This window comes from Antechinus flavipes, chromosome 2 (assembly GCF_016432865.1).
Source record: "Antechinus flavipes isolate AdamAnt ecotype Samford, QLD, Australia chromosome 2, AdamAnt_v2, whole genome shotgun sequence".
NCBI classification, from domain to species: Eukaryota; Metazoa; Chordata; class Mammalia; order Dasyuromorphia; family Dasyuridae; genus Antechinus; species Antechinus flavipes.
In genome coordinates, this window is record NC_067399.1 from 568996850 (window position 1) to 569024078 (window position 27229).

The window sequence follows — 27229 nt, forward strand, 5'->3', positions numbered from 1 at the left end:
ATAGAAGTATTTGAGTACCTCATACATAAGGAACTAAATTAAGTTAGCTCAGAATTGTCAGATAAAATGTTTTTTAAGCAGTTAGGGAGGATAGAATGTGTTTAAACATTCTAAAATATTTATATTTTTATATACAGTTCATGATGTTTTATCCTCATCTCAGACAAAGCTTCCTAATTTGGATTTACAAGCATTCTTATTATAAAACCTCTTGGCTTTCCAGGTACTTAGTCTTCTAGAAAGCATGAAAGTAGAAACTGAACATTACCCCCCAAAAACAGTTAGGCTGGATAAGTAAAACACTGAGAAGACATGGATTAAGAGTGGTTAATTTAATAAAGAATAGATGGTATGTTCAAAACAATTGGGAAATTTTCATCTTATCAGCCAGTTTTCCATAATTTTTATTGATGTTTATAATGTCCCTAGTTTAATAATTATACTATTCATTCTAATGATAAGTGGTATAGCATAATTGACAGAGAACTGACCTAAGGGGTCCAAAAAACTAGGTTCAAGTTTAGCTTCTGACACATTCTGGCTCTGTGACCTTCCTCAAGCAAATCATTTAATATTTCTCATTGCCCCTGGGCAACTCTAAATTGCAGAACAGTTACCAAAATAAATTTATAGAGGGAATATCCTCCTAGAGTTCCTTACATTAATGAAGTCTCAGGTCTAGACCAAAAAAGGGGGAAAGAGATCTGGGTTTTTTTGTGTGTGTGTTTGTGACTATTCTAAACAAGATTGCTTTTTTTATCCCACTAGAGAAAAGATTTTCTACTAGTTACTTGAGGAATTAACAACATGTTAACAACACTGGATATATAGGACTTTTTCTCTGACTATAGTGAGTGGGAATACAAGAGATGATGAAGACTTAAAACCACTGAGCTATAATTTGGGCCATTCTTTTGCCTCTAAAAGAAAGCACTAAAATTTTATAAATCATGTAAATTAGCTTTAGCCCATAGTTCTCAGCCACTAAACTGAAAGTTAAGATTAGGAGAACTGAAAAACTTAACTTATACCATTGTTGCTTGGCTGTTTACTCTTCCTTTTAATCTTTATTCAAGACTGAAGGAGCTAATGAAATTATACTCAGTAGTTTTGATACTCCAAATCCCACACTGTATAGTTTCCTACAAATATAGGTTCTTCTTAAAACTTTATTGATCATCTTTATCTACTTCCATTACTTGGTGGCTTAATTCTAAATCTTTGCCTTTTTACAGACGAAGAGATGGATGTGTTTCCAAGTAACGCAGACCAAGAGTCTCCTTTCAACAGAGCAATCTCCAGGAGACATCCTATTAATAGAACTTATACTCGAAAAAGGCTGCTCAGCTAGTTCAATTGTGTTGTAGTCACTTGGTTATAACCATTACTAATTTTGTCCAAGTCCATTTTGACTGGCACAACAGGAAGTCTCTGTTCTTATCTCTCATCGATCCAAAGACTTGACTTTCATCAGATGTATCAGATACTCACAGATTTGTGTTATGAATGAATGTGTGAAATAATACCAGAAAACCCTATTCATCTTCTTTGGAACTGAGCTGAGAGATTTCTGCAGTGCTTGTGGCCCTTTAAAGAGCTGGAGACCGGGCCTTTTTTAAATCTTGTGAGAGCATACAGGGCATAAGGGCAGAGAAAGCCAAATAGAAAGGTGCTGGGAAATGGCTTCAAGCCTTTTTTATTGTTCTGTTTACTGTTACTTGGGCTAGGAAATTTAGAGGGTTATTACTCCCTGCATTCAATTCCTCCATCATTCTTTGCTTCATACCTCATCCAAGATGGAGCAAGTAGTACTGTGGGATCATGAAGATAATATCTAATGTGGCAGAAGAAACTGTCCACATTCCCTTTGTGTAATATAATAAATTGTTACTTGAAACACTGTGGGTTCAACATATAGATGGAGCATCACATAGGAGAAAGAGCAATGGCCATGAAAGCACTCTGTTTCTATCACTTATTATCTATGTGACTTCAAGCAAGTCTCTTAACATGGGAGCTTGTTTTCTCATCTATAACATTGACAATAGCACTCTTATCAAACAGGACTGTGATCATCAAATGAGAGAACTATCAAATGACATAAATGACAATTTAGAAGAAATATTTCTACCAGGTTTCTAATCCTCACCATGACTGGAATGAGGTTAGTTGTGACCACCATCCAAATCTAAACTTCTTGATATTAAGGCTATGTTTTCCAGAATAATACTTTTTTGAAAGTCATATTTTTATGTTTTAGAAAGCCTTAATACTTTCTGTCTTTAAGAAAAATATCTATGAGTTCAAAAGAGTTTGTCTCAGGGATAAAAAATACTACTTTTTCTCAGTTTATAGATGGATTTGCTATTAAATCATTGGTATGGGTTGGAAGACAACAGACCTTAGATTTAGCTCCATACTCACTTACACTTGGATATCTTTACCCGGGCTGAAAGTATCAATTAAGAAAAAAATTTTTTTTCTTTTCTTAAATAACTTCCTTTGTGCTGGTTCTATCTAATTAGAAAAAGGTACTCCCACTCTCTCTACCTCTGTGTCATTAATCATGCTCATAAAAATACAAACTGCAATCCCTTGCAAACTCATTCCTTGGTTCTTAAAACTCACCTTAAAGTTTATTTATTACAAAATGACAATAAACATACTTTTAAAATGCATTTACAAGATCCTCAATCCTGGCTGCATGTATTGTAGATCACTGAGATCACACAGGCTGGTATCAGCTTCCAGTAGATATGTCTTTGAGCATTAGGAGTAAACCACAAATATACTAATCATTAAATAGCATAGTTCTGTCCATTGGGGCAACACCATTCACAGCCAGATAGAGCTTGGCCTCTAAGGCAGGCCTTGAGATTTCTATCTATATTGGGTTTTTCCTAACATCAATCATCCCTTGACTGACTCTTCGTAACTCTCGTCTTGACTTGGGCAAAGGGCCCAAGCTCCGAGGCAGAAGTGATTCGCCCATAGGCAGCATCCTTCCAAGTAGAGGCTCAGCTACTTCTCGCTGCCTGAGCTCCTCTAGACAGCCCTGCTCATCACTAGACTGGGATGAGCGTTTCCATGTCAAGGGTAATGGTGCATGCACTAAGTCTCGAAAGTCTTCCCTGACCTTCGGAGTTCCCTCCCCAAGTGATGCCTGCCAGAGCTGTTCAGAAGTTATGCCAGTCTCTTCTTCCAGTCCAGCTGCAAAGAATGGTCTGTTCTCAATGCACATGGTCCGCTTTTCCCCTCCTGTCACCAAGACACAATTTTGTCAAAGTTGATATCAGGCCAGTCTCATTTACAATATAGAGGTGATATTACTGCCAAGAACATGACAAAGATGGCTCCCTTAACCTAGATGTCCCAAGGGAGGGAAATGAGCAAAATTAGAAGCAGCTCAAACTTGCTAATGGAGACATTCACATTTTTTGAAAGTTGGACGGGACCTCAGCAGCAATCTAGTCCAATCTTTACACAAAGAAATTCCCACTCTGACACCCACCATCTAGTCATTCAGCCTTTGTTTGAAATTCAGCAAGTTTCTATTCCTTCCCACTTCAGAATTTGTTTACCACTAGCTGCACTTAATGCGAAATCTATGACAAGTTAGGTTTAACATCCCAAAGGAAAAACAAATGATGTAGGTTAGCAACCAATCGTAAACTTTACCTTTGCTCTGTCCTGTGGAATTCAAGTTAGTAAGCCTCTGCTTCAATTCCTGATTTGTCCACATGTACCGGCCTAGTTCTTTCTCCAAAGCTTGGATCCTATTTTCATATTGCCTCTTACTGCCTGCAAGTCCTTCACCCAGGTGCTCTGGATATAATAAGGAAGATATATAGGAAGAGGAGCCATGGGAGGAGATGAAGAGATAAGAAAAGGAAAGAATCATACTAACTTGCAGTGAATGAAATGAGTATTACCTCGGCTCTGCTGAAGCAAAAGTTGGATATTTTGCTCATGCTCTTTCTGCTGCAGGGTTAGCTGGCGGTCCATCTCTAGTCGTTGCCGTTCCACTGCTACTTCCAGCCAGTACACTAATCTCTGCTGTTCCTCTAATTGCATTTCAAGTTCTGAGAAGGCTATTTGCTGCTGGTGCTGTTCTTCCCGAAGTGTTACCACCTGTTCCAAATCCCAAGCTTTGCCTTACCTACTGATCAAGCCCTCATACTCTTGAGGCTTAGAATTTTGGCCCTGGAGACCCAGAATCTGAACGAAATCTTCTAACCATCACATGTTATTCAGAAAAAAAGGATAGCAGTGAAGACATGGCACTCTGCTTCAGCCTATGGATAACACTGGGTTTAAATGAAAAGGAGTTTCATGGAGAAGAGAGGGTTGAGTCCATGGTGATTGTAGTTTGTCCTAATTTCATACCCACCAACTAAAGAAATAAGCTATTCTTTGATGCCATTTGAGATAGATGCCTACCTTGTCAAAATACTTGCACAGCAAAGCCCGGGTCTCTGAGGAAGAAAGGTAGCTAAGTTTGGCCATGAGGTTCATCTCACATTGAGACAACATGGTGGCGGAGGCTCGTAGTACCCGTTGACGACATGTGATGGCCTCATTCTTATATTCAATGGCTGCATCCAGAGCTTCAATAGCCTCATCCAACTGGAATAGAGTCCTTTCCTCCTGTGGGGACATAGACACCAGCTTATGCCATGTGCCAGGTACTAAGTGGACCGCACACACACAAAGCAGTATCTATTTTGGGGTGGGCAATAGTAAACAATAATAAAAATCAAAATATAGTCCCTGACCTCAAGTTTATATGCTATACACTCAAGAAAGCAAGAACTAGAGAACCAACAATCCCTATATGCCTGTCCCTATATGATCAATGTGTAAAGAGATGAAACTGAATATTTCAATCATTATCCCAGCCCAATGGCAAGAACCCTAAGTATTTGAAAAATGGGAAGGGGGGGGAAGAGGGGGAGGGAATATACTAACCCTACTACTGCTGTCAACAATCCAAAATAGCAAGTACAAAAAAATTCGGATGATGTAAAAATGCACTGTGTAAACACTTACCATCCTGACTTTATTTAAAATGATTTATTACAATTAATTGATCTTCTCTGAATAAAGAGTGACTGGGTTTCAAGGAAAGACATCTTGTCAGGAGAAAAAACCAGGCATGCTACTTTAATTGTATCCCATCAATGACTGTCTTTATCAAACTAACCCATATAAAAAATTGAGTAGGAATTCATAGAATCATTGACTTTCGTAACTGGATGGAACTCAAATCACATAGTCCAACTCTTTCATTTTTTATAAATGACAAAACAGACTTAGAAAGGTAAACCTGCAAAGACTGAAACCAAAGTCTCCAGACTCCTGACATCTCATGTCGTACTCTACATTCCATATTCCTAGATTGTGTGCTTAAATACTCCATTTCCTTTAACCACAAAAAAGGAACATGAGATTATAAACAAGGTAACAAAGAATGAATTTTCTTCTATAATACTCCTAACAAATGGTCATGCAGCCTCCACACAAAGATTCCCAGAAACCATAAAAGTTTGATGTAATTATTACTAATCTAGTTTTGTTTCAAGACAGAAGGGGAAGGCACAGCAACTGGTAGAATATGGTTAGCGTCTGGGGTATCTTAATTTAGAAAGGATTCAGAGGCTCAGAAAGGACCCATGTATAAGCAGAACAATACCTCTGGGGATAGCAGGGTACCCTGCCTCAGTTTACTATCAATCTCCAATCGCTGTTTAAGAAGCAGGTCCTTTTCTTGTCGCAGATTGTCAATCTCTACACGTATTTGTTGCTGGCTATGAGCACTGCCCTGCCGGAGCTGCCCACTTTTTTCAGACAGTTCTTTTTCCAAATGCTCTAATCGACTTGATACTCGCACAATGTCCTCATTGAGTGCCTGTAGAAAGAGACAATAATAAATATATAAATATTTGCTTCCTTGACTAGATCCCTGTTTCTAGAAAGCAGTAATTTACTTAGAGCCACAATTAGAATATACAAGACTTAGTAGCTGCTACATTAAAAAAACATCAGTCTTAGAACACTATGTATCAAAGAATCAGAGAACTGGGATTGCAGTGGAAAATATACGCAACAGAATTAAACATAATTCTGAATGAAAAAAAGATGGAATTTGATGAATTGTCAGACTTGCAGGATTTTGCTGCCAAAAAACACTGAACTTGATATGTCTAAGATTGTCATTAGTAAGTGGATAGTTCAAAAGAAAGATTGCACTACAAGCTGAGTATGATTTGGTTTAAAAAAAACAAAATCATGCAGGAAAAGGTAAAATTTTAGATTATGCAAATGAGGCGCAAGAAGAACTGACAAAAAAGAATTAGATGAGGAAGTAGGGGTGATAATTCTAGAATCATTCACATCAGGAATAGATTAAAAAGGAAAAAATATGGGGGGTGGGGTTAAAAATCTTCTGAATTTATTTTAAAAATTGAAGGAGGGAATAAGATGGAGGGATAGTATGGAAGTATAAATTAATGGGAATGGGATAAAGAGGGAGGGAATGATTAAGGGAGGGATCCTTAGAGGGAAGGTAAATTAAGCATGGTAAGGTAGCAGATAGAAGTAAAGTGGAGGAGTCAGCAGAGATAGGAAACTATATAAACATAATCAGGAATAGAATGTTTTTTTTTTTAAAGGAGTGGTAGTAATTATTGATCTCAAAGTTAATGTTAAAATAGATTCAATTAAAAGAGGAAAGGAGGGAAACCACATATATCAGCCATATTAATTAATATTGTCTGAGACTATTTAAAACAATTAGTATAAGTTGAAATATGCTGTAGTGTAAGAAATAATGAGTTGGTGGATTTAGAAACATGGAAAGATTTGGACCTAAGAAAGATGATATTATCCACCTTCAGAGAAATAACAAGCATAGTACAACCTTACATATACATATGAATGTATATGTGTATATATTTGTATGATTATATATATATATATATATAGAGAGAGAGGTATGTGTGTATGTGTATATATGAATATACATATATGTGTATATATAAATTTGCTTAACTGTAGCCTGCTTTGGGAACATGGAGGAAGAAAGGGAAAAAAATAATAAAGTAAAAAATTAACAGGAGAGAACAAAAGGAAATTTACAAGAAAGCAAAGAAAAGATGGGCAGTTTTGAATACAATATATAGTATTTCTTATATGTACTTTCTTGAATTAGAAATTTGTTTCGTATTTTGAATCCTCTCATTCTGTACACATGACAATGTTTTCCTTATTTTGTTTTAAATAAATACATTTTTAAAAGACATACAGGACACATGCAACAGTAGCAAACAATAAAAGGCAATATAAATACTAAGGGATATACTTTAGACTGAATTCAGAAAAAGTCAAAGCTCAATGACAAGAATTAGGACAGATTTTTATGAAGGAAGTAGGATTTAGGTTGGGCCTTTCAGAATGATTAACATATAAACAAGGGGATGATATAACAGAGGAATATGAAATAAGCCTTGTGTTGTTCATGAGATAAGAAAAAAGTTTAAATTGGGCAGTACACATTGTAGAATAAGAAAAAATGGTTTGGCTAGATAAGCACTGGGAACAATCTCATGAAAGCCAGACAACAGAATTTGTTGATATAAGTTTTTTATGTTGATGAAGTTTTTACTAGGGGAAGAATGTAATGAACAATTTAGTAAAGACCTTGTCACTTTGTCAGATTTTTAACAAATAGCTCAACAGGGCAGAGCCAAAATAAAAACCAGTATGATGAGAGTCCTCCAAAAAGATATAGAAAATAAGCAAAACAGAATTCTGATGAAGAAATCCTAAAAAATTTACCATAAGTCAGTCCTTTGGTAAAAAGATAGGAAGATAACAAGGAAGTCTGCAGACACTAAGGACTGGATTAAGTTAGGAATAAACAGTACCCAGAGCACTGTATCCAAAGCCCGGGGAAAAACTGAACACCAAGACAAGAGAAGGTCCCAGACATGTACAAAAAACCCTCAGACCCATAGTAGGACACTGCAATGAGGACAGGTGCCACTGGTAGCTTTCTCAGCCATTCCCCAGGTACAGGTAATTCAGAGCCACTGTATTACATGGCAAAAATAACTGATCTGGAAAACAGATCAAGAGGGAAAGTTAAGAATCATTATACTATGTGACCACTACAACTGAAAAAAGCCTAGTCATCATTTTTCAAGAAATTTTCTTTTAGAAAATTGCCCAAGATCTCTTAGAACTAGACAGCAAAGTGAAAATAGAATCACCTCCCAAAAGAAATTCCAAAATGAAAACTCCAAGCAACATCATAACCAAAATCCAGAACTTTCAGGTTTAAGAAAATAATATAGCAAGCAACCAGAAAGAAATAATTCAAGTATTGAGGAACCAGCTGGGACCATACACAATTTAGCAGCCATCATTATGAAGGAATAGAGAACTTAGAATATAATATTCTAGAAAGCAAAGGACAGGGACTTGTAGCCAAGAATAATTTAACTAGTAAAACTTATTAAAGAGACAGCTAGATAGCACAATGGATAGAGCACTGGCCCTGAAATCAGAAGGACCTGAGTTCAAATACGGCCTCAGACACTTAATGCTTCCTAGCTGTGTGACCCTAGGCAAGTCACTTATCACTTAACCTCAATTGCCTCAGCAAAAAACAAACAAAATAACCTGACTTTAATTCTACACGGGAGAAAAATGAGCCTTTAATGAAATAAAGGATGTCCAAGTATTCCTGATGAAAAGACATCATTTCATTTTCCCTTTGGAATGTTAAACCTAACTTGTCATTTATTTCTCATTAAGCTCAGCTAGTAGTCTTAACAAATTCTGAAGTGGGAAGGAATAGAAACTTGCTGAACTTTCAAGCAGAGAAACTTTGCAGTTCAAACACAGAAAGAAAAAGAAACATAAAAAAGTAAACATGAACAGTGATAAAGAATTAAAGAAGGATAAACTGCTTACATCTAAATATGAGGAAATGATAGATGTGCTTCCTCTGCCCCCTAGCATTATCAGGAAATAGGGGAAGTCCAAATATATATGACCTGGAAATAGTTCTGTTATATCTTGATATTAAGAATGGAAAGAGGGGAAAAGGAATACACTGGGAGGAAAAGGAAAGAAAGGTTAGGGGAAATTTTCTCAAATAATCAAGGTGTATAAGTAGATATTAAAAAAAAAAAAAACAAGGAGGAAGGGAAAAGAGGAGAAACTCGTATTCAAAACCTCTCATCTGAACTAGTCAAAAGAAGACTAAATATGCATAAACACACATGCAGAGTTGGATAGAAAAGTACATTTTGCTCAAGAGAGACCTGGGAGGAAAAATTAAAGGATTTATGGAGGAATTATTTTTAAGCAAAACCAATGCTAAGGATGCAAATGCAAATATATTTTTATATATTTATAGCTTTTTTTGAGATGGCAAAGAGTAGGAATCTGAGAAGGTGCCCATAAATTGGGGAATGGATAAACAAGTTATAGTATCTAAATATGATGTCACATAGTATACATATATATTCTATATGTGATAGAATATTCATGTTGAATTCTTAGTATAAAGAACAACTCAGATTCCAGAGAACTAATGATGAAACATGCTACTCACTTCCTGATAGAGAGGTGAAGGACTCAGAATGCAGAAAAAGATAAATATATTTTTGGGCATGGCCAGTTTGGTCATGACTATACATGTTTGGAATGGGTTTTTATTTTTCTTGTGTTCTCAATTGGGGGAAGGAGAGGAATGGAGTGGGAGGGCAAAATTGTGGATCTTGGTTGATCAGCACAAATAAACATTTTTAATAGCTCAATAATTGATTTTGTCCTCTAAACTGAAATTGATTGCATTTATGTATAGCCATTGAGACAAAGCACTTTATATTTGATTTATCTCATTTGATTTTCACACAGTTTTGTGATGTAGTACAAGTTTATTCCATACAAGTTTATCCCTATTTTATTAAGAAATTGAGACACAAAGTGGTAATAAAGGAGGAATTCAAATTCAAATTTTCTGAAACCAACCCCAGTGCTTCTATATCATAGATGCTTATAAGTACCTATTGTCTATCCAATTTAACACTGATCATAGACTGCCTGATTTTTTATACTTGATTGTCTGTTGGGCATTTCAACAGCACTATAAATTTCCTGGGGAAAGAGATCATATATCTACTTATCCTATGGAATTTAGATCAATGTACACAACCAGTACCAAATAAATATTTTAATTTAATTTGAAGATGAGAACTCAGTTCCCTTAAAAAAATCTGGTCCCTGAGCATCTTCTTTATCATTACGTAGGAATCCCCAATTAGCAAGCCTTTTCTAGTTTCTTTCCCTCCTGGGGGAAAATGATTCTTCCTATTCCTGATTATCTCTGACATAATGCTCACCTGACTAGACCGAAGTCTCTTGCTCTCCAGTCCAGTTTTCTCCAGCATCAGAGCTTCCTTCTTAGCCAGAATAGTCTCCCGCTTGCGCAGTTCCTCCCCCAGCTCTTCCAGAGCCCTCCGCTGCTCCAGGACCTTCTCCATTTCCAGGTCCAGCCATTTTTTTTGTTCCTCAATCTTCTAAGGAAAAAGATATTAGACCATAATAATCCACACTTCTGTATCAATCCAAGTGGCCAACTACCACTTCTTATTCATCTCTTTGGATCACATCTCTGAGTCTCAGGACAATGCAGATCTACTTAGCAACAGTCCAAGATCCCTGAGTTTCAGGACATGATTTTCCCAGTATAAGGATCAGCGAAGACCTGCTTAGCAACTCCTAGCCATGGGTACCTGCTGCTGCTCCAGACTGACCACGGAGCCGTTGCTGCCACTCCTCCTTTTCCTCTGGAAGGCTGCAATCTCTTCGGTCTTGATCTTCAGTATCTTTTGCTGCTGTTCATGCTTGAGCTCCAGCTCCTAAAGGAAGGACCAGAGTCAGGAAGCCAAGAAACAGGGAGTGAGACGCCAGAAAACAGTGCTGTGGGTGACCCCTTGTTTTAGGTTTGCCCAGTGCTGGCAGCCCAGCATCACGGGGAAGGATTTCACCCTGGTCCAGATAGGCTGTGTGTGAAGCAGTCCCCACCATCTGTGTTCTCCACTGCTTTGACTCTTCCCATTTGCCCATCCTGGCCCTCCTGGAGGCTCTTGTTTTGAGTTCTTCACCTTCTAAGTCTCAGTGAACGTACCCAGTCTCCCTACCCCAGCCTGGCCGCCAGCTCCTGCCTTCCAGGCTCATGGCAAGAGACCCCAACCTTGACTCGGTGTTGCCTCTTATGCATCTCCGTCTCCAGCCGCCTCTTCTGCTCTGTCTCCTCCCGCAGCCGCTTCTGCAGCTGCCCCTGCTGCTGGCGCATGAGCTGCACGTTCCTCTCCAGTTCCTGCACTCGCTTCTCGCTCTGAGCTGACAGTGACACGAGGCGCTCCGTGGCCTGCTTTTTCTCCCTCAGCACCTATGCCAACAGAGAGATTAGTCAGCAGCCCCCAAACTCTGGCTGGCCACCTTCCTGGCCCCACAGGCCTGGCAGGTCCATGGAGAAGCAGCAGACTATAAGGAAAACAGCACGGATGCAGAACCTGGGGACTGCCCTACTCAATACTGGTTTTGCTAAAGCAGCAAGGGATAGCTAGATGCTCAATGGATTATGTGCAAGAACAGGAGTCAGAAAGTCCCAAGTCTAAATCCCACCTCAGACACTTTACTAGCTGTGTGACCCTGGGCAAGTCACTTTTTGCCTCAGTTTCCTCATATGTACAATGAGCTAAAGAAGGAAATGGGTCAGTGAAGTGGTGCAGTGGAAAGCGCACCAGCCCAGAAGTCAGGAGGACCTGAGGTCAAATCTGATCTCAGACACTTAACACTTCCTAGCTGTGTGACCCTGGGCAAATCACTTAACCCCAAATACCTCAGAAAAAAAAAAAAGAAAGAAAAAAGGAAATGGCAAATCATTTCCATATCTTTGCCAAGAAAACCCCAAACAGGGTCACAAAGAGTTAGATGTGATTGAATAACTAAACAACAACTATAAATATATATACCCACACATATAAAATTTATATATAATAGATAAAATATATTTATGTAAATATTTTTATATATCTATCTATACACATACACATACACATATATGTATACTCTATAAAAAACAGATAAAAACACTTAAGCTACCTAGCTCACACTCTACTAAAATCTTACTTTGATGCCTCATGGTGATAGAGAGGTGATTAAGGCCCTATTTCTGAAATACAAGCTCTGGCAAATCCCAACAAGTACAGGCCTAGTGAAAGACTTTATGCCTGTTGACTGAGAAGCAATCTAAGTAATAATAACCCACATCTATACTTGAATACACATTTTGTCATTCTGTCAGTTTAAGGGATTCACAGCGTGGGAAATCCCTCTACCAAAGCTGACCATATGCCATTCATAATAGGTCAGCTCTAAAGATTGGGACACGTGGGATCTAAGCAATTTGACCACATCATGAACATATGTAGTTATCCCTTCCACATAGTGGGGGTTTTAGGAGAAGGTACCCCCATGTTCTGGAAAAACCTTGTAAACATTTTTGGTCCTCTCTCTGTACCAGAAAAGAAGTCTAAATTATAATTATGATATTAAAATATTTTACACAATATTATACTTAAATTTTATGCATTTCTGAGTTTTTAAATTTTCTTCTGTCATTTACTAGCCTTTGTGTATAATCTGTGGCTACTGCTCAACTCCCAAAAAATTCCCACTTAATTTCTTATGCCAACCTGTGAAGGAGAAAGTCATGATGTGAAAACTATGAAAAGTGTTACAGTCAAGAAAGGCTCAACAATAGAAGGTTGGCCAATGAATGACTTTTTGGGGTCTGTAATTCATGAAATAGACAAATAAAAACTTCCAATTGTATAGGACTGCTTTAAGGGAAGTACTTCTTAAACTTAATAATTTGATATTTTTTTTTCACTTTTGTCCAACTCTTTATAACTATATTTCAGGTTTTCTTGGCAAAGATACTGGAATGGTTTGCCTCTTCCTTCTCCAGTTCATTTGATAGATGAGAAAATAGGCAAACAGGGTTAAGTGACTTGCCCAGGGTCATTCAGCAATAAGTGTCAGAGGCTATATCTGAACTCAGAGCTTCCTGACTCCAGCCCAGCACTTTATCCACTGTGACATTTCACCCAGCTGCCCCATAGCTGCTTTAAAGAACTCTATATATCTCTAGCCCTCTATACAATCTATAAATCTAAGCCCTCTATTATCCCCACCCCAGAAAGTATCTCCTGGCTTCTTTGGATAGTAAAGGTCCTCAGATGCTACAAACAGTTTCCCCTAATATCCAGGTCTCATTCCTTCTTCCTTACAGATTAATCTATAAGGCAGAAACCATTTCTCAACTTTTAATCTGTTGGTGGCTTAAACATGTTTAAACATATTTCCACATTTATCATGCTGCACAAAAAAAAAATCAGATCAAAAAAGGGGGGGAAATGAGAGGTAAAAAAACAAGCAATTAAACAACAAAAAAGGTGAGAATACTAAATTGTTATCTACATTCATAGACTCAGTACACTTAAGGAATACATTATATCTTCAAGACAATAATGATAAAAATATTAATTCACAGATATAAATTTTACAAAGTGCTAATCTCAAAAACAATCCTGTTTACACAGCTTCATCTTCTTACAGAATTTTTAGTCTCCTACAGACTCGGGAGGCCAAGAGAGATTCAGTAATAAGTGGGTGGAGAAACTAAAGCAAAGAGCGATGACTTCTCAAAGTAACATAATGAAATCTATGATCAGAGACCAGATTTCCAGACTCCAAATAATCTCTTGCTTGGGAACCAAAATGTGGTCAACAAGATAAGCTCTTTGTGGTTTCATGAGACTTACCAACGTCTCTCAGTGCACCAACCTGTACTTGGCTTTGGGCAGCAGCCACCCTCTTGCGGAATTCCTGTAGCCGAGATTTCTCCCCAGGGTCCTGGGATTCCTTTCCCTCCAGCTCCCGAAGCTGCCGTTGGCCCTCATTCAACTCTGCTCGCACCCGGTCAGCTTCTCGCTCCAGCTCCCCAATCCGCTGGCAGTGCTGCCGATTCATGGCCTGGGCTGCCTTCCCTAGAAGCCCACAGTGGGGATGGATGTCATGGCCTGAGATGGGAGGACCCAGGTTTGACCATTTCTATCATCCATCACCTCAGCATCTTGTCTAGGGAAGTGTATGTTTCCCCTGATCCCTACAGATAACTCCTAGAGCTGAGTAAGTCTACAGGGACAAGAGACTGAACCCCTCTGTGCAATCACCAAGAAGAGAAACAAGGGCCAAACTTGTCAGGAAATTGTATTTTCGTGGGGGTCTATCTGGACTGCCCTGTACTTAGGAACGATGAAAGAAAGACCAAGCCGCCCTATCACCTGTTCGGATCAGCTCTGCGATCAGTTCTTCCTTCATGCGGATGTTAATGGCCAGCTCCCGGATCTTCTGTTGGGCCTGTGCCAGACGCCACTCTGAGGCCTTCACGGAGGGGCCTTGCCCACAGCCAGCTGGCTCCTTTCTCCCGCCAGCTGCTGTAACAACCCAGGATGACAGATACTCAGAGTTGCCTCCAAGGTTACTGAGGGGAGCAGGGGATGGGGGAAAGGGACAGCTACTCATAAGCTTTATTTACAGCATAGCCAGAGGTAGTGTGAGAAGACACAAGAGGATTAAGGGAGAAGAACAGATTTGTGCCAGATTCTATTCTCCTCCTGCCTCTTCTCCAAGGATTTAATGACTTTGGGGCAGAAGGTGAGAATGTTTGCCGAGGTCTGAAAAATGCTTCTAAGTCACCTTGCCTTTCCAACAAGATCTGCCCTTCATTTGGGTAAAGGGTTCTTAAACTCCTTCAGAGCAATGGATGGGACAAAATAGTATTATTTCCTTTGAAATCCTATGTATATGAGTTTATACATTAAAAGTATTATTCTGAGAAGGGTTCTACAAGCTTCCCCAGACTGTCAAAGGGATCTATAATATAAAAAAAGATTAAAAATCCTTAAAAAGGAGAGATATAGTATACAGAGCCTTGGACTTTGGAGTCAGGAAGAACTGTATTTGAATCCTACTTCAGACACTTACTAGCTGTATGGCTCTGGGCAAGTCACTTAATCAAATATGAGCCTCAGTTTCATCTGTAAAATGAAGAAGATGGCACTCAAACTTGTGATTCTGTAATCTGAGGGGATGTCACTCCCCAAGGAAAAGAGACACCCCCATTTTACAGCCAGAGAAAAAGAGGCCCAGGGAGCTGAAGTGATATGTCCTTTGTTTCTTTGTGAAAGTACCCACCTTGAAAATTAAACATCGTGTTCTAGGAAGAGACAGAGGGTATATACCTGGTGATAGGGATGGCAAGGTGGGACCATGAAATAGAAGGGAAGGAGAAAGGGGACTTACTGCTAAAAAGAATCAATTTGAAAAACTGTAGTTCAATACAGGAAGTCTTAACCAGAGCCCCACAGCAAAACAGAGAAATCTAGAGGATCTCTACCTAAGATGCTCCTAATGAGATGAGGATGGGGATGGGGATGGGGATACCATTGCCAGTCACAAAGCTGATAGTTCCACCCACTTCTGGCCATGTGAGCAGCAGTTTCCAGCTCCTCTAGGTGAAGTTCCAAGACTTTATTCTCTCCATGAGGTTCTCCATGCCATTGGACAGCAGCTTCCTTTTTGCTCCAGCTCCCAATACCATTTCTAAAAGAAAGGACCCAGAAAATAGTTTTCTTTCTGCTCCAACTTTGGCCATTCAGGGAAATAACAAGAGTTAAAGTTAAGCCTCTGAAAGTATTGAGGACCTCCATCTGGAAACCAGATTAAAAGTCACCTAAAACATCAATTCAGTGCTGGAAGCTGCTGAAAAGGACAGAGAAAATTGATAAAGGGCCAAATTTTCAGATGAAGAAAATAAAGCCATTTCTAGTCATGTGAAAAATGTTCTAAATCATTATTGATTAGAGAAATGCAAATTAAGACAATTCTGAGTTACCACTAAACATCTCTCAGACTGGCTAAGATGACAGGAAAAGACAGTGATGAATGTTGGAGGGGATGTGGGGAAACTGAGACACTAATTGTTTTAAAATGACCCATTCTGGAGAGCAATTTGGATCTATGCCCAAAGTGATAGAAAACTATGCATCTCCTTTATTCTAGTAGTATCTCTACTGGACCCATATCCCAAAGAGATAATAAGAGAGAGAAAAGGACCCACATGTGCAAAAATGTTTGTGGCAGCCTTTTTTGTAATGGCAAAGAACAGGAAATTGAGTGGATGCCCATTAGCTGGGGAATGGCTGCATAAGTTATGATATATAAATCTTATGGAATATTATTGTTCTATAAGAAATGACAAGCAGACTGGTTTCATAAAAGCCTGGAAAGACTTACATGAACTGATGCTGAGTGAAGTGAGCAAAACCAAGAGAATATTGCATACATTAATAAGATTATGTGAGGATCAATTGTGATGGACGTGGCTCTCTTCAACAATGTGGTGATTCAAAGCAATTCCAATTAACTTGGGATGGAAAATACCATCCACATCCAGAGAGAGAACTATGGAGATTGAATGTGGTCAAAGCATAGTATTTTCACCTTTGTTGTTGTTTGTTTGTTTGTTTGCTTCTTGTTTTTTTCTCATAGTTTTTTTTACCCTTTTTGATCTGACTTTTTTTGTACAACATCACAAATATGGAAATATGGTTAAAAGAATTGCACATATTTAACCTATATCAGATTGCTTGTTGTCTTGGGACAGGGTAAGGGGGGAAGGAGAAAAATTTGGAACACAAAGTTTTATGGAAATGAATGATGAAAACTATACATGTATTTGGAAAAACAAAATACTATTAAATAGTTAAGCTGGGGGAAAAAGACAGGGAAAAGGTAATAACAGATTAGAGAGGGAACAAAGCTACAAAGTTCTGGTGGAAAATCCTAGGAAGAGCCAAGAAGTTGTCAGAAGAGAGTAGATGACAATGGAAGAATAAAATAAGAGATCAGCTTTTCTGTGGTGGCAAAGAACTGTGAACTGAGAGCTGCCCATTAACTGAGCAATAGCTGAGTTGTATATATGAATATTATGGAATATTGCTGAGTTGTAACAGACAATGAAGGAAGTAGCTTAGAAGACATAAACTGACGCAGAGTATAACATTCTGAACAACTTTAAAAACAACTTTAAAAGACTTAAGACTTTATTGTGATGATCAACCATCATTCCAGAGGACCAATTATGAAAGATGCTTCCTACTTTCTGACAAGAGAGGAGATAGACTCAATATGCATAACGAGACACATTTTTTAGACATTTTTATAGAAATGTTCTGCTTGACTAATGCATATTTTTATAAGGGTTTTGTTTTAGTTTTTTCTTTTTCTCTTTTTTGCATGAGGAGGGAATAAAGAAAGAGAAAGAGAGAGAGGTGACGGGAATAAATACTGATTAATTTTAATGAGAAAAAAATCATAGGGCAGGAAAGTCTTTTTGACCTCTTACTGCCTGGGTTTCTAGCATTCTACGTTATCTACCAAAATTGATCAGTTATGGCTTACCTTCGAAGATACAAGGACCGTTTGGGTTCTTCCTCTTCTTCTTCCTCTGAGGGTGAAGAGGAATGACCTTCAGGCCTTGCTGTTTCTAGTCCCTCATCGCTGTTTTCCTTTCTGTTAATAAGCTGTTTCAAGGAGACATAAGGTATAAAGGCTGCCCCTAAGGATTTCTGAGTGTGTCCCATTCCCATTTTTAAGTCCCATAAGCTTTCAGTGCAAAGATACTCTTCACAGGATTTCTAGTCTCCAATCTTCAGCTCCGAGAAGGAGGTTTCAAGGCTGAGAATATTAATATCCAACAGATCCAATTCCTCCCCTACTGGAGAAAAAATCTACCCACAGAGATAAAGTAAGGTGGGAGATGCCAAATACTGGTTTACTATAGGTTATTCAGCTCCATGTTAGTCAAATCCCATTCCCTGATCTGGGACACTGCAAAAAAGAATTATCAGTATTTCATAGTTGGAAAAATAGATTCATGGAGAGAAGACAAGTATAGGAGAATCAGCTGTCATAGGGCAATGTCCACCACTTTTTTCCCTAATGAAAGGGGACTAGGATAAAATCCTTGAAGATTCAAAGAAGGAACTTCCTCTCTTCTTTTGTCATACAATAGTTTTCTTCAGTTCTTTGCCTTGAAAGTCAAAGAAACATCTAGCCCTGACTTGTGATGTGAAGCCACCCTAATTACCAGCGCAGAGAGCCCCCAGCAAAAACACAACTTTGCTCACTCATCCCTGTCCCTTACCTCTCCTTTGGAGACATTCCCATTCTCATTTTCAAGACATAAGGGAGTTGGGGACATGCCGAGAGCATGAGAGCGAGCTGCCTCCAGAGGGGCTGTATGGGGCCGAAGGGGTCGGTCCCTCAAAGTAAAGTCCTGTAGTAGCTCTGTGGGTGCCCAGCTGGGTCTGGTCATTTCTAGTCGCAACTGAAGCTGCACAATCTCATCTTGCTGTTCTCGAAGTCGATCACTCTACAATACATTAGAAATAATAACAATAAGAATAATAATCATAGCTATCATTTATACAGTGCTTCAAGGTTTATAAAGTAAACCCCACAAAACCTATGAAGTAAGAAATGTAAATATGATTATCCCCATCTCAAAGATGAAGAAATAGGCTCTTTGAGGATAAAGGACTTGCCTAGGGTCCCACAGCTAGTAAGCATCAAAGCCAGGATTTGAACAAAGGTCTTTCCCAATTCCAAATCCAGTGTTCTTTATAGACTATAAACAGAAAGCAACTTGCCAAGACTGTACAACTCATAATGTCATCATACCCATCCAATGGACAATAACCCTAATGACCTCATATCTTTACCCTCATGTGTGGACAGAATTTATGGGGGATAGCTTTTTTGACCTGGATCTTTCAGCATGCAGAATCCAGGCTAACTGCCCAAGAACAGGCAGTGCTGTAGAAATGAGTTCAAAAAGTTCCAACAAGATAAAATGAACTTTAGATATGACTGGGAATCAAATGCCTGAAGAATTGGGAGAAGCAGACATTCTTTTTGCATCGAGTCATTTAGTCAATAAATATTTATTAAGTACATCTTATGTGCCAGGCCTGTGCCAAGTGGTATAAATCTGCAAGGAAACATACCTGTAGTTTGTACTGCTCCATGGCATCTTCCAAAGCAGCCAGGAAATCTTTGTTCTCCTCCTCCAGGCGGGCTACTTGGCTCTGTAGGCTTAGCAGCTGTTGTTCCCAATCTCCTTCTTGTGCCTTGAAGAAATATTTAATTGGTTATATGGAAAGCTCCCCCCCTTTTTTTTTCATTTTCCCCACACCTAAACTGTCTTCTCCGTCTTAAAGCCTACATTCTTCTCTGTTAATTCTTCTTTCTCCCTCCTTTTCTCCCTCCTCCCACTCCCACCCTCATCTGTGTTCCTCTCTTTCTCTCTAAGTCTCATTCTTTGCATCTTCCAAGCCATAAAAAAGAAGCTTTTATGTCCAATGCCATCTCTAAACGTCTTTTTTCTTTTCTTCAACTTGACTTCAACCCAATTTCAGTTAACTCTTTGTAGATGTTACCTTTTCCTTACATAGTACAGATATATAATTTAGAGTGTGAAGGGACCTTAGAAATCATCTCATCTTAGAGGTTCTTAAATGTTTTGTATCACAGATCCCTTTGGCACACTAGTGAAGTGGACCCCTTCTCAGAATGATGTTTTTAAATACATAAAATAAAATAAAATGGACTATTAAAGAAACCAATTATATATTATATGACAAGCAATTCTGATGAATGTGACTCCAACAATGAGATGACTGATGCCAGTTCCAATGATTTTATGACAAAGAGAGCCATCTACATCTAGAGAGAAGACTGTGGGAACTGAATGTGGATTACAACATTCTCACTCTTTTCATTATTGTTTGCTTGTATTTTGTTTTCTTACTCATTTACTTTCCTTTTTGATTTGATTTTTCTTATGCAGCAAGAGAATTGTATAAATATGCTTACACATATTGGATTTAACATATATTTTAATATGAATAACATATATTGGATTGCTTGTCATTTAGGGGAAGGAGGAGGGGGAAGGAAGGAAAATCTTAAACACAAGGCTATATAAGGGTCAATGATGAAAAATTATCCATGCAAAGGTTTTGAAAATAAAAAGCTTGGGGGCAGCAAGGTGGTGCAGTGGATAGAGCACCAGCCCTGAAGTCAGGAGAATCTGAGTTCAAATCTGTCCTCAGACACTTAACACTTCTAGCTGTGTGACCTTGGCCAAGTCACTTAACCCCAATTGCCTCAGCAAAAAAAAAAGAAAGAAAGAAAGAAAGAAAGAAAGAAAGAAAGAAAAATAAAAGAAGCTTTAAAAAAAGGAAATCAATTATACTAAAATAGTTACCAAAATATTTTTTAAAACAAGTTCATTAGGGCAGTTAGGTGATGCAGTGGATAGAGCACCAGCCCTGAAGTCAGGCGGACCTGAGTTCAAATCGGGCCTCAGACACTTAACACTTCCTGGCTGTGTGACCCTGGGCAAGTCATTTAACCCCAATTGCCTCAGCAAAAAAAAAAAAAAAAAAAAGTTCACTGATCCCATTTTAAGAACCCCTGATGAACCCCAAGTCTTTTATTTTATAGATGAGGAAACAGGCCAAGAGAATTGAAATAATTAGCCCCAAATCATAAAAGCTGGGATCCAAACCTAGCTCCAAATCCAAATTTTCTTCCATAATACCATGGTGCTTCCCTTTACCCCTGAAAAAGTGATCCACAAAATATATTAAAAATGAATGTACACATATAATCTATATCAGATTGCTTGCTAGCGTGGGGAAAGGGGAAGTAAGGGAGGGAAGGAGAAAAATAAATATGGAAATCAAAATCTTACAAAAATGAAAGTTGAAAACCATCTCTACATGTAACTGGAACCATAATGCACCACTGAAATAAGATTAAAAAAAAAAAAAAGGAAAAGGAGTTCATAGTGAAAGACCAAGGGGCCAGTGTTGAGCACTATCCTCCGGCCATACCTGAGCCTTGGATGGCTTTGCTCCAGGCGCCCGGGGGCAGGGGTCGGAGGCGCTCTCCACGCCGCTGTCAGGGCCTGAGGCAGAGCTCAGGGCACTGCGCTCCCCCTCCACAGCACAAAGCCATTCCCGGACTTTCTGGGTCATCTCTTCGGGCAGGCCCGCTTCTCCCCGCAGCTCCAGCAGGAGGCGGTAGGCGGCGTCGGTGCAGGCGCGGTAGCGGGCGCACTCGGCCACCAGGCGGGCAGGCAGCTCCGGAGCCCGGGGCTGCCGCTGGAGAGGCTCGGGCCTGTGGATGATGCGCGTCTCGGAGCGGTGCCGCTGCTCCAGGGCCCGCTGGAGGCTCCGGATCTGCAGCTGCAGCTCCTCCACGTGCTCTGGCTCCCGCCGGCAGTTGACCCTGGCACAGTTGCGGATGTTCTGGGCCCGGCTGGCATAGTTGAGGGTATTGAGGGTCTCGTCAAAATCTGAAGAAGAGGGGCTGATGCAGGCAATCATCACCGTCTTAGCATTTCCTCCCAAAGAGTCTTTCAAGATCCTGGGGAGAAGCAGACAGAGCTGTTGGGGCTGCGAGTATAATGGGCCACCCTGGTCCCAAGGTCCTCGTGCCAGCCTGACGGCCCCTGCTGGCAAGCCCCTAGAGGAGACTGCCCGGGCCAGGAGGCCAGTGGGCCGCATCAGAAGCAGCCCCGAGACCCAGATCTCCCTTGCTCGCTCCTTATTATTGATCACATCGCAGCTCATTACCCACTGCTAATACTGCCTCTGGAAATGAAATCTGATTCTCTGGCTCTCCCGGGCGGCCCGAGGTTGTCCTCCTGTGCCGGAGGCCACCTGGACAAGTGGACGGGTGTGACAGAGGGAGCAGGGCCAGGCGCACACACACCTGGTGATCTTGGAGTCCCGATAGGGAATATGGCTGCCCTTCCGATGGGGGTCCCCCAGGGCACTGATGACATTGCCCAGGGCCAGCAGGCTGCTATTGATCTGAATACTCTCCTTCAACCTCTCGCCTGTACTGCCCGTTTTCAGGACCCTTTCAGAACCCGCTAGGTCCACAAAGTGGAACTTGGAGGAGAGGAGCTGGCTGGAGATGGGCCCCACGGAGGGAAGGCGCGGCAGGCGGCCAGCCCCTCGGCGCTGCTCCATGGTCACCGTGAAGACGGTGTGGGAACGGCTGGACAGGCGGTTGATGTGAGTGGCCCCTGTGTGTCGAGCTGCGTTGCCCACCTCTAAGAGGCTCAGCACTTCATCCAGACCCTCCACTTCCACCTCCTTGACACCACACAGTACTGCAAAGAGAAGCACTTCATTAGCAACCCAGGGGTTCCAGAAGGAGCCACACAAAGAGAGGGTCAGAGGGGTGGTCCCGGAAAGGGGCCTAGAAGCCACGCATCCACTTCCCCCCCTTCGTTAGGAGAGATGCACGACCTGTTCATGACAGAGCCCGTGTTCCTGCCACCACGCTGCCTTGCTTGCATGGGCCAGGAAAAAGGGATTAGATACACATGGACTTGGTTCCTAGCTGGAAGAACTCCACAGCAGAAAGTATCTGCGCTGCCCTTCACAGCCACTCTCTGCTGTTTACCTCCCACAGTACAGTGGCACCTGATATTATATTTAGCCCAAGGTGGGAAATAGCAGATCTTCAAGGAACATGGAGACTCTGTCTTAGGGAGCAGGAAAACTAGGGAAAGCTTCACCAACCAGAACAGAGTCTCTAGGAAGATCTCTCGCAAGAGGGCTTCTTACCCACATTCCCTTTGTCATCCTCACGAAGCTGGATGTCTCTGCTGGCTGTTCCCACCTCCAGCAGGTCTCGGAACTCTTCCTTGTACACCTCCAAGTAGGACACGCGCACAGTATAGTCCAGCAAGTCATTCTCGTCAATGAGTTTGAAGGCTTCCGCCATGGCCCGTGGAATGATGCCCTGTTCATCCTCATGGAGGGAAGCTGGAGAAGGGCACAAGGGACTCAGGGAAAGCTCTCAGAACTTAGCCAGAGACCTCACATCAGGAAGGAAGGCGACACGTGAGAAAAGTCTGGAAGGGTGCTAATTTAGGACATCTAGACAGGCACTCCCTTTACTCACAATGGAAATTTCTCCAAAGAGCCCTGACAATATTCATATGTATATGCCTCCAGCACACCCAAAAAGAGTAGCAAGCAAGAAATCAGTTTATAAAGGGATAGGGATGATTGCACTTAGGATTATAAATAGTGTAACCTTGGGTTAGAATAAGAACTGATGATAGTAGAGTGAGGGGGGGGGGGGGGGGAGTAGGAGTTGAACCATGGACTATTTTATAAGAAATTTCATGAATACATTTTGTTTTCACATCTACATCCCCCCCATAATTCTTGCCCTATTCCCTTCCAGTGGGTCATCTTTTACAAAAAATAATTTTTAAAAAAGAAAAAAAATGAGGAAGAGAAAAATATTTTGTAAAGTCAATAACAGAAATCTGATATCAGAGGCAATGGAACCATAAAATATTAAAAGCTAGAAGATACCTTATAGGTTATCTTATCCAACATTTCCCTTCATGTAGGAATCCCTTCATCAGCCCTAACAAAAATGTATATAATCTATTTGAATACTAATAATAATGAAAAACTCACTACCTCATGAGTCAAGTTTGTTCTGTCTTTAGCTTTAGTTGTTAATTGTGTGCATTCCTCAATACATTCAGCTTCATTCATTTTTAACTGGCTTCTGGCTTTCTTATTCTTTTTTCAGTGTGTTTCAGTGTTCCAATAATTGGGGCTTCCAATAATGCCAGAGGCTCTATGGAGAAATTTCCATTGTATTAGTTAAGGGAGATATTATCCTCTTTAAACCGAGAAGTTCTGTCCCTAGAAACATCAGAGAACAAGTTTAAGCTCTCAATCATTTGAAGATATCTGTCTCTACTTCCTCATCTTAATTTTCCCCTTTCCTGGTTAACTATTCTGAGTTCCTCAAATGACATAGTTTCTATATCTTTCACCATCTCTGTCACATCTGTACACCTGGTTTGTCCCATCCTTAAAACATGGCCCAGAATAAAGCACATTTCTTTCTATCTTTTTTTTTTTTTTTTTTTTTTTTTGGTGAGGCAACTGGATTTAAGTGATTTGCTAGAAAAACAGCTAGTAAGCATTAAGTGTCTGAACTCAGATCCTCTTGACTTCAGGACCAGTACTCTATCCATTGCATTATTTAGCTGCCTCTAAGCACATTTCTTTAGATGTGTTCTGAACTCAGTGGTAGGGAGCTGGCCATCTGTCCCATCTTCCTTCCATAGGACCTAGCTATAGGCAGCTCCTCTCCTCTAGTACAATGAGTATTGACTTCCATGATCTATACACTAATATAATACAAATAATATAATTTGCTAATGTAGCCTAATACTATTAGTGGTATTTGTACTTCAGCACTGGTATAAAGTAGGTGCTTAATTAAAGTTTGTCAACTAATAAGTATTTTTAGCAACTATATAACATTGTTGGTTCATATTGAGACTGTGAACAAATAAAACTCTCCAGACCAGCACTAGGAATTGGGTAGAAAGGGGGTGACTTTGAAATGAATACCCAGATTTAATTTTTTAACCAATATTCAATTAATCAATTGACAGCATCCTTGAATATCCCTCCCCCCACTTTCTCTATAAGAATTAAGATAGGAGAGTTAAATAAAGATAGTTGAGTTAAAAGTATATTAAAGGAGTGGAGGAGAGTACAGCAAATTTGGGAATGTAGGGCTTCTGAGTCTCAAGAATAGGTACAGATAGGCCGTCCCTGACAAGAGCACTCACCAATACTAGCCTCTCCTATGGTATAAGTCTTCCCTGAGCCAGTCTGACCATAGGCAAATACAGTTACATTGAAACCCTCGAAGAAAGCCTCTAGAAGGGGCTGTACACAGGTCTGGTAGACTATTTCCTGACCCGACATTTCTGCAAATACCACATCGAAATCAAAGGACCGGTTTCTGCCTAGGATGACCCGACATTCTTCTGGTTCCACCTGCAGGCAACTCTGATGTCCATGTAGCAGCTCTTTGGGCAAAAGGGGCCTAACACGCAAGGCTACTCTCACAGGAGTCTCCTCCGCCTTGGGTGCAACTGGGGCTTCCAATCCCATGATTAGGGCCTTGCACTGCTCACTGTTGGAGAGAAGAGAGAAGAAAAAAGAGTGTCTTACTATTACCTGGCAATGCAGTGCATACCTGCCCCTAGCAGGTTAATAAATGCTTGTTGAATTAATGCATCTTGCAGCAAAGAAGTAGCACTATAGAATAAACAGTGTCTAGAAAGGATTCTTCCTTTGATCCGCTATTGGGAAAGACACAACTTCTCCAGAATGAAAAAGAACTTTTATTAACTCTTAAGACCATGATTCCATAAGACCAGTGATGGAGGATGTTTCCCACCTTCTGAAAAAAGGTAACAGACTCAGGATGTAGAATGAAACACACAGTTTGGGGCATGGCTAGTGTGAAAATCTGTTTTGCTTGACCGTGAATATTTGTTTCAAGGGTTGTTGTTGTTGTTAATGTTTTGTTTTGTCTTGTTTTCCTAGGGGGAAAGAAGTAGGAGAAAGAAATTTTTGGTTCATCAGAAAAAGATCTAAAATTTAATTTAAAACTTCTCCACGGCTCAGTTTCTCTTTCTGCAACAGTTAAAGATAACAAGACAGTTATTCCCATCACACACACAATGGAAACTTCTACGGAGAAGTGGTGGAAGCCCCACACTATTCATATGCCTTCAGACACATGAAAAGTAAAGAAAATAAGGAATCAGTTAAAAGGGACAGGGCTGGTTGCATCTAGAGCACAGCAAAGTTAGGACTACCGTCCTAACTAGGTTAACTACTAGCTGGTCCTAGCTGCGTCATAGCGATGTGTCGGGATAAAATATAGCACAAGTTTCAGAGCTTTTAGCTACTCCTTCCTCCTCCAAAGGCGTTTAAAGCACGACAGAAATGCAAGGTTTTGTTGATATTCCTCCAGTGCTTCGTTTAGGAGCTCTATCAGTGGGGTAGGCTTTACTCCAAGGGTCTGGAACAACTTCTCAAGCCAGGCCAGGGAATCCCACCCAAGGCAGGCAGCTCCGCCCCCTCCCCCACCCCCGCCCCGTGTTTTTCGGGAAGGGTTGATAGTGGGGCTCACCCAGAGGACTCGGGAGCCTAAGCTTTGCTGCGTGAATTCGTCTGGACCCGCAGTCCAGCTGCTTCCTCACCACGGGACGGCTCCGAAGGAAGTTTGCCCAACTTCTACAAACCAGCTGCAGGGACGCCAGTCCAGGCCAGGGCCAGGGCCAATCCAGGACTACGGGGAGGAAAGAAAAGCTCCCTCGCAGGCTCCTGGCTAGTCCAGCCCTTCACGGCCAACGTGTCCCCTCCACTCCGAGAGGCAGCTGAGGGCGTCAGGAGGGGCTCCGCGGACAGCCCCCCCAAGACAGGACGAAGGCGCTAAATCAGCGTACTGCCTCCCGGTGCCCCATTAAAGCCTGGACGCTGCCAGAGGCGCAGAGATGCAGAAGTAACTACCATCCTCACTTCAACTTTTTGTCCTGGGCCCGCGGCCCCTGCCCCAACCTGCTCCCGGACTGGCCCTCAAGCCCTCCTCAATCCAACCGGTCACACTTGGGACCTGGGGTCGCCTCGGCGCAACCTGATGCCGTCATCCCGTCCCCCTCACCCTAAAAAAAATCCCGCCCCCCTTCCCTCCATCCCTCAGCCCAGCCCACAGTGGAGAGAAAGGGAGGAGAATGCAGAGGCGGGAGCTGGCTGTGCACAGGGATTCAGGGGCCACATTGAGGAAGCCACACTTTGTAGGGAGCAGAGACCGAATTGGAAAACAGAGGCAAGGTTTGGGGGAATCTAAAAAGGATGGAAGAATAAGATAAGTGACCTAACACTGTGGAAGAGAAAGCTGGGGCCCCAAAAGTGACCTGTCGAAGATCATACAGCTAGCAACTTGGCAGAGCCAGGACTTGGACCCAGGTCTTGTGACCATATCCCGCGACCTGTCCACTCTTCTAAGTTACCTCCAAGGAAGATGTAGGGGAAGAATGCGGAAGAGGACTCGAGAGAATGAAAATGGGCAGGACCTGGCAATCCTAAAGGAGAGCGGT

At 40.9% G+C, this 27229-nt stretch overlaps 2 protein-coding genes across 2 annotated transcripts in view; one reads left to right on the forward strand and one right to left on the reverse strand.

Annotated features, from left to right (window-relative positions):
• Nucleotides 1-2678, forward strand: part of TICRR (TOPBP1 interacting checkpoint and replication regulator) — a 40485-nt gene extending 37807 nt beyond the window's left edge. The window contains exon 22 of the mRNA XM_051981088.1: nt 1236-2678. Coding sequence (XP_051837048.1) covers nt 1236-1351 — 116 coding nt within the window. The 3' untranslated portion in view covers nt 1352-2678. The remainder of the gene's footprint in view (nt 1-1235) is intronic.
• Nucleotides 2611-26771, reverse strand: KIF7 (kinesin family member 7). The gene is made up of 19 exons (XM_051981087.1): nt 26263-26771; nt 24905-25254; nt 22857-23057; nt 21991-22396; nt 21108-21642; nt 19215-19337; nt 18353-18580; nt 17608-17729; nt 15623-15747; nt 14427-14579; nt 13927-14129; nt 11267-11464; nt 10806-10931; nt 10413-10589; nt 5693-5908; nt 4441-4647; nt 3933-4131; nt 3679-3825; nt 2611-3258 (listed from the first exon to the last, which is right to left on the reverse strand). Exons 2-19 carry the CDS (start codon nt 25230-25232, stop codon nt 2885-2887), a joined length of 4068 nt encoding a protein of 1355 aa, XP_051837047.1. The 5' UTR covers nt 25233-25254; nt 26263-26771; the 3' UTR covers nt 2611-2884.
• Between the last annotated feature and the right edge of the window lie 458 nt (nt 26772-27229).

Bases quoted from the DNA above. Each gene is read 5' to 3' on its own strand.
- KIF7 (XM_051981087.1), bottom strand. From the start codon at position 25,232: ATGGGATTGGAAGCCCCAGTTGCACCCAAGGCGGAGGAGACTCCTGTG. The intron at 10,590-10,805 runs GTACCCATGGCT...CTTTTTCCTTAG, and splicing joins TCAGTCTGGAGCAGCAGCAG to AAGATTGAGGAACAAAAAAA. The intron at 5,909-10,412 runs GTGAGCATTATG...CTCTTTCTACAG, and splicing joins AGAGACTTCGGTCTAGTCAG to GCACTCAATGAGGACATTGT.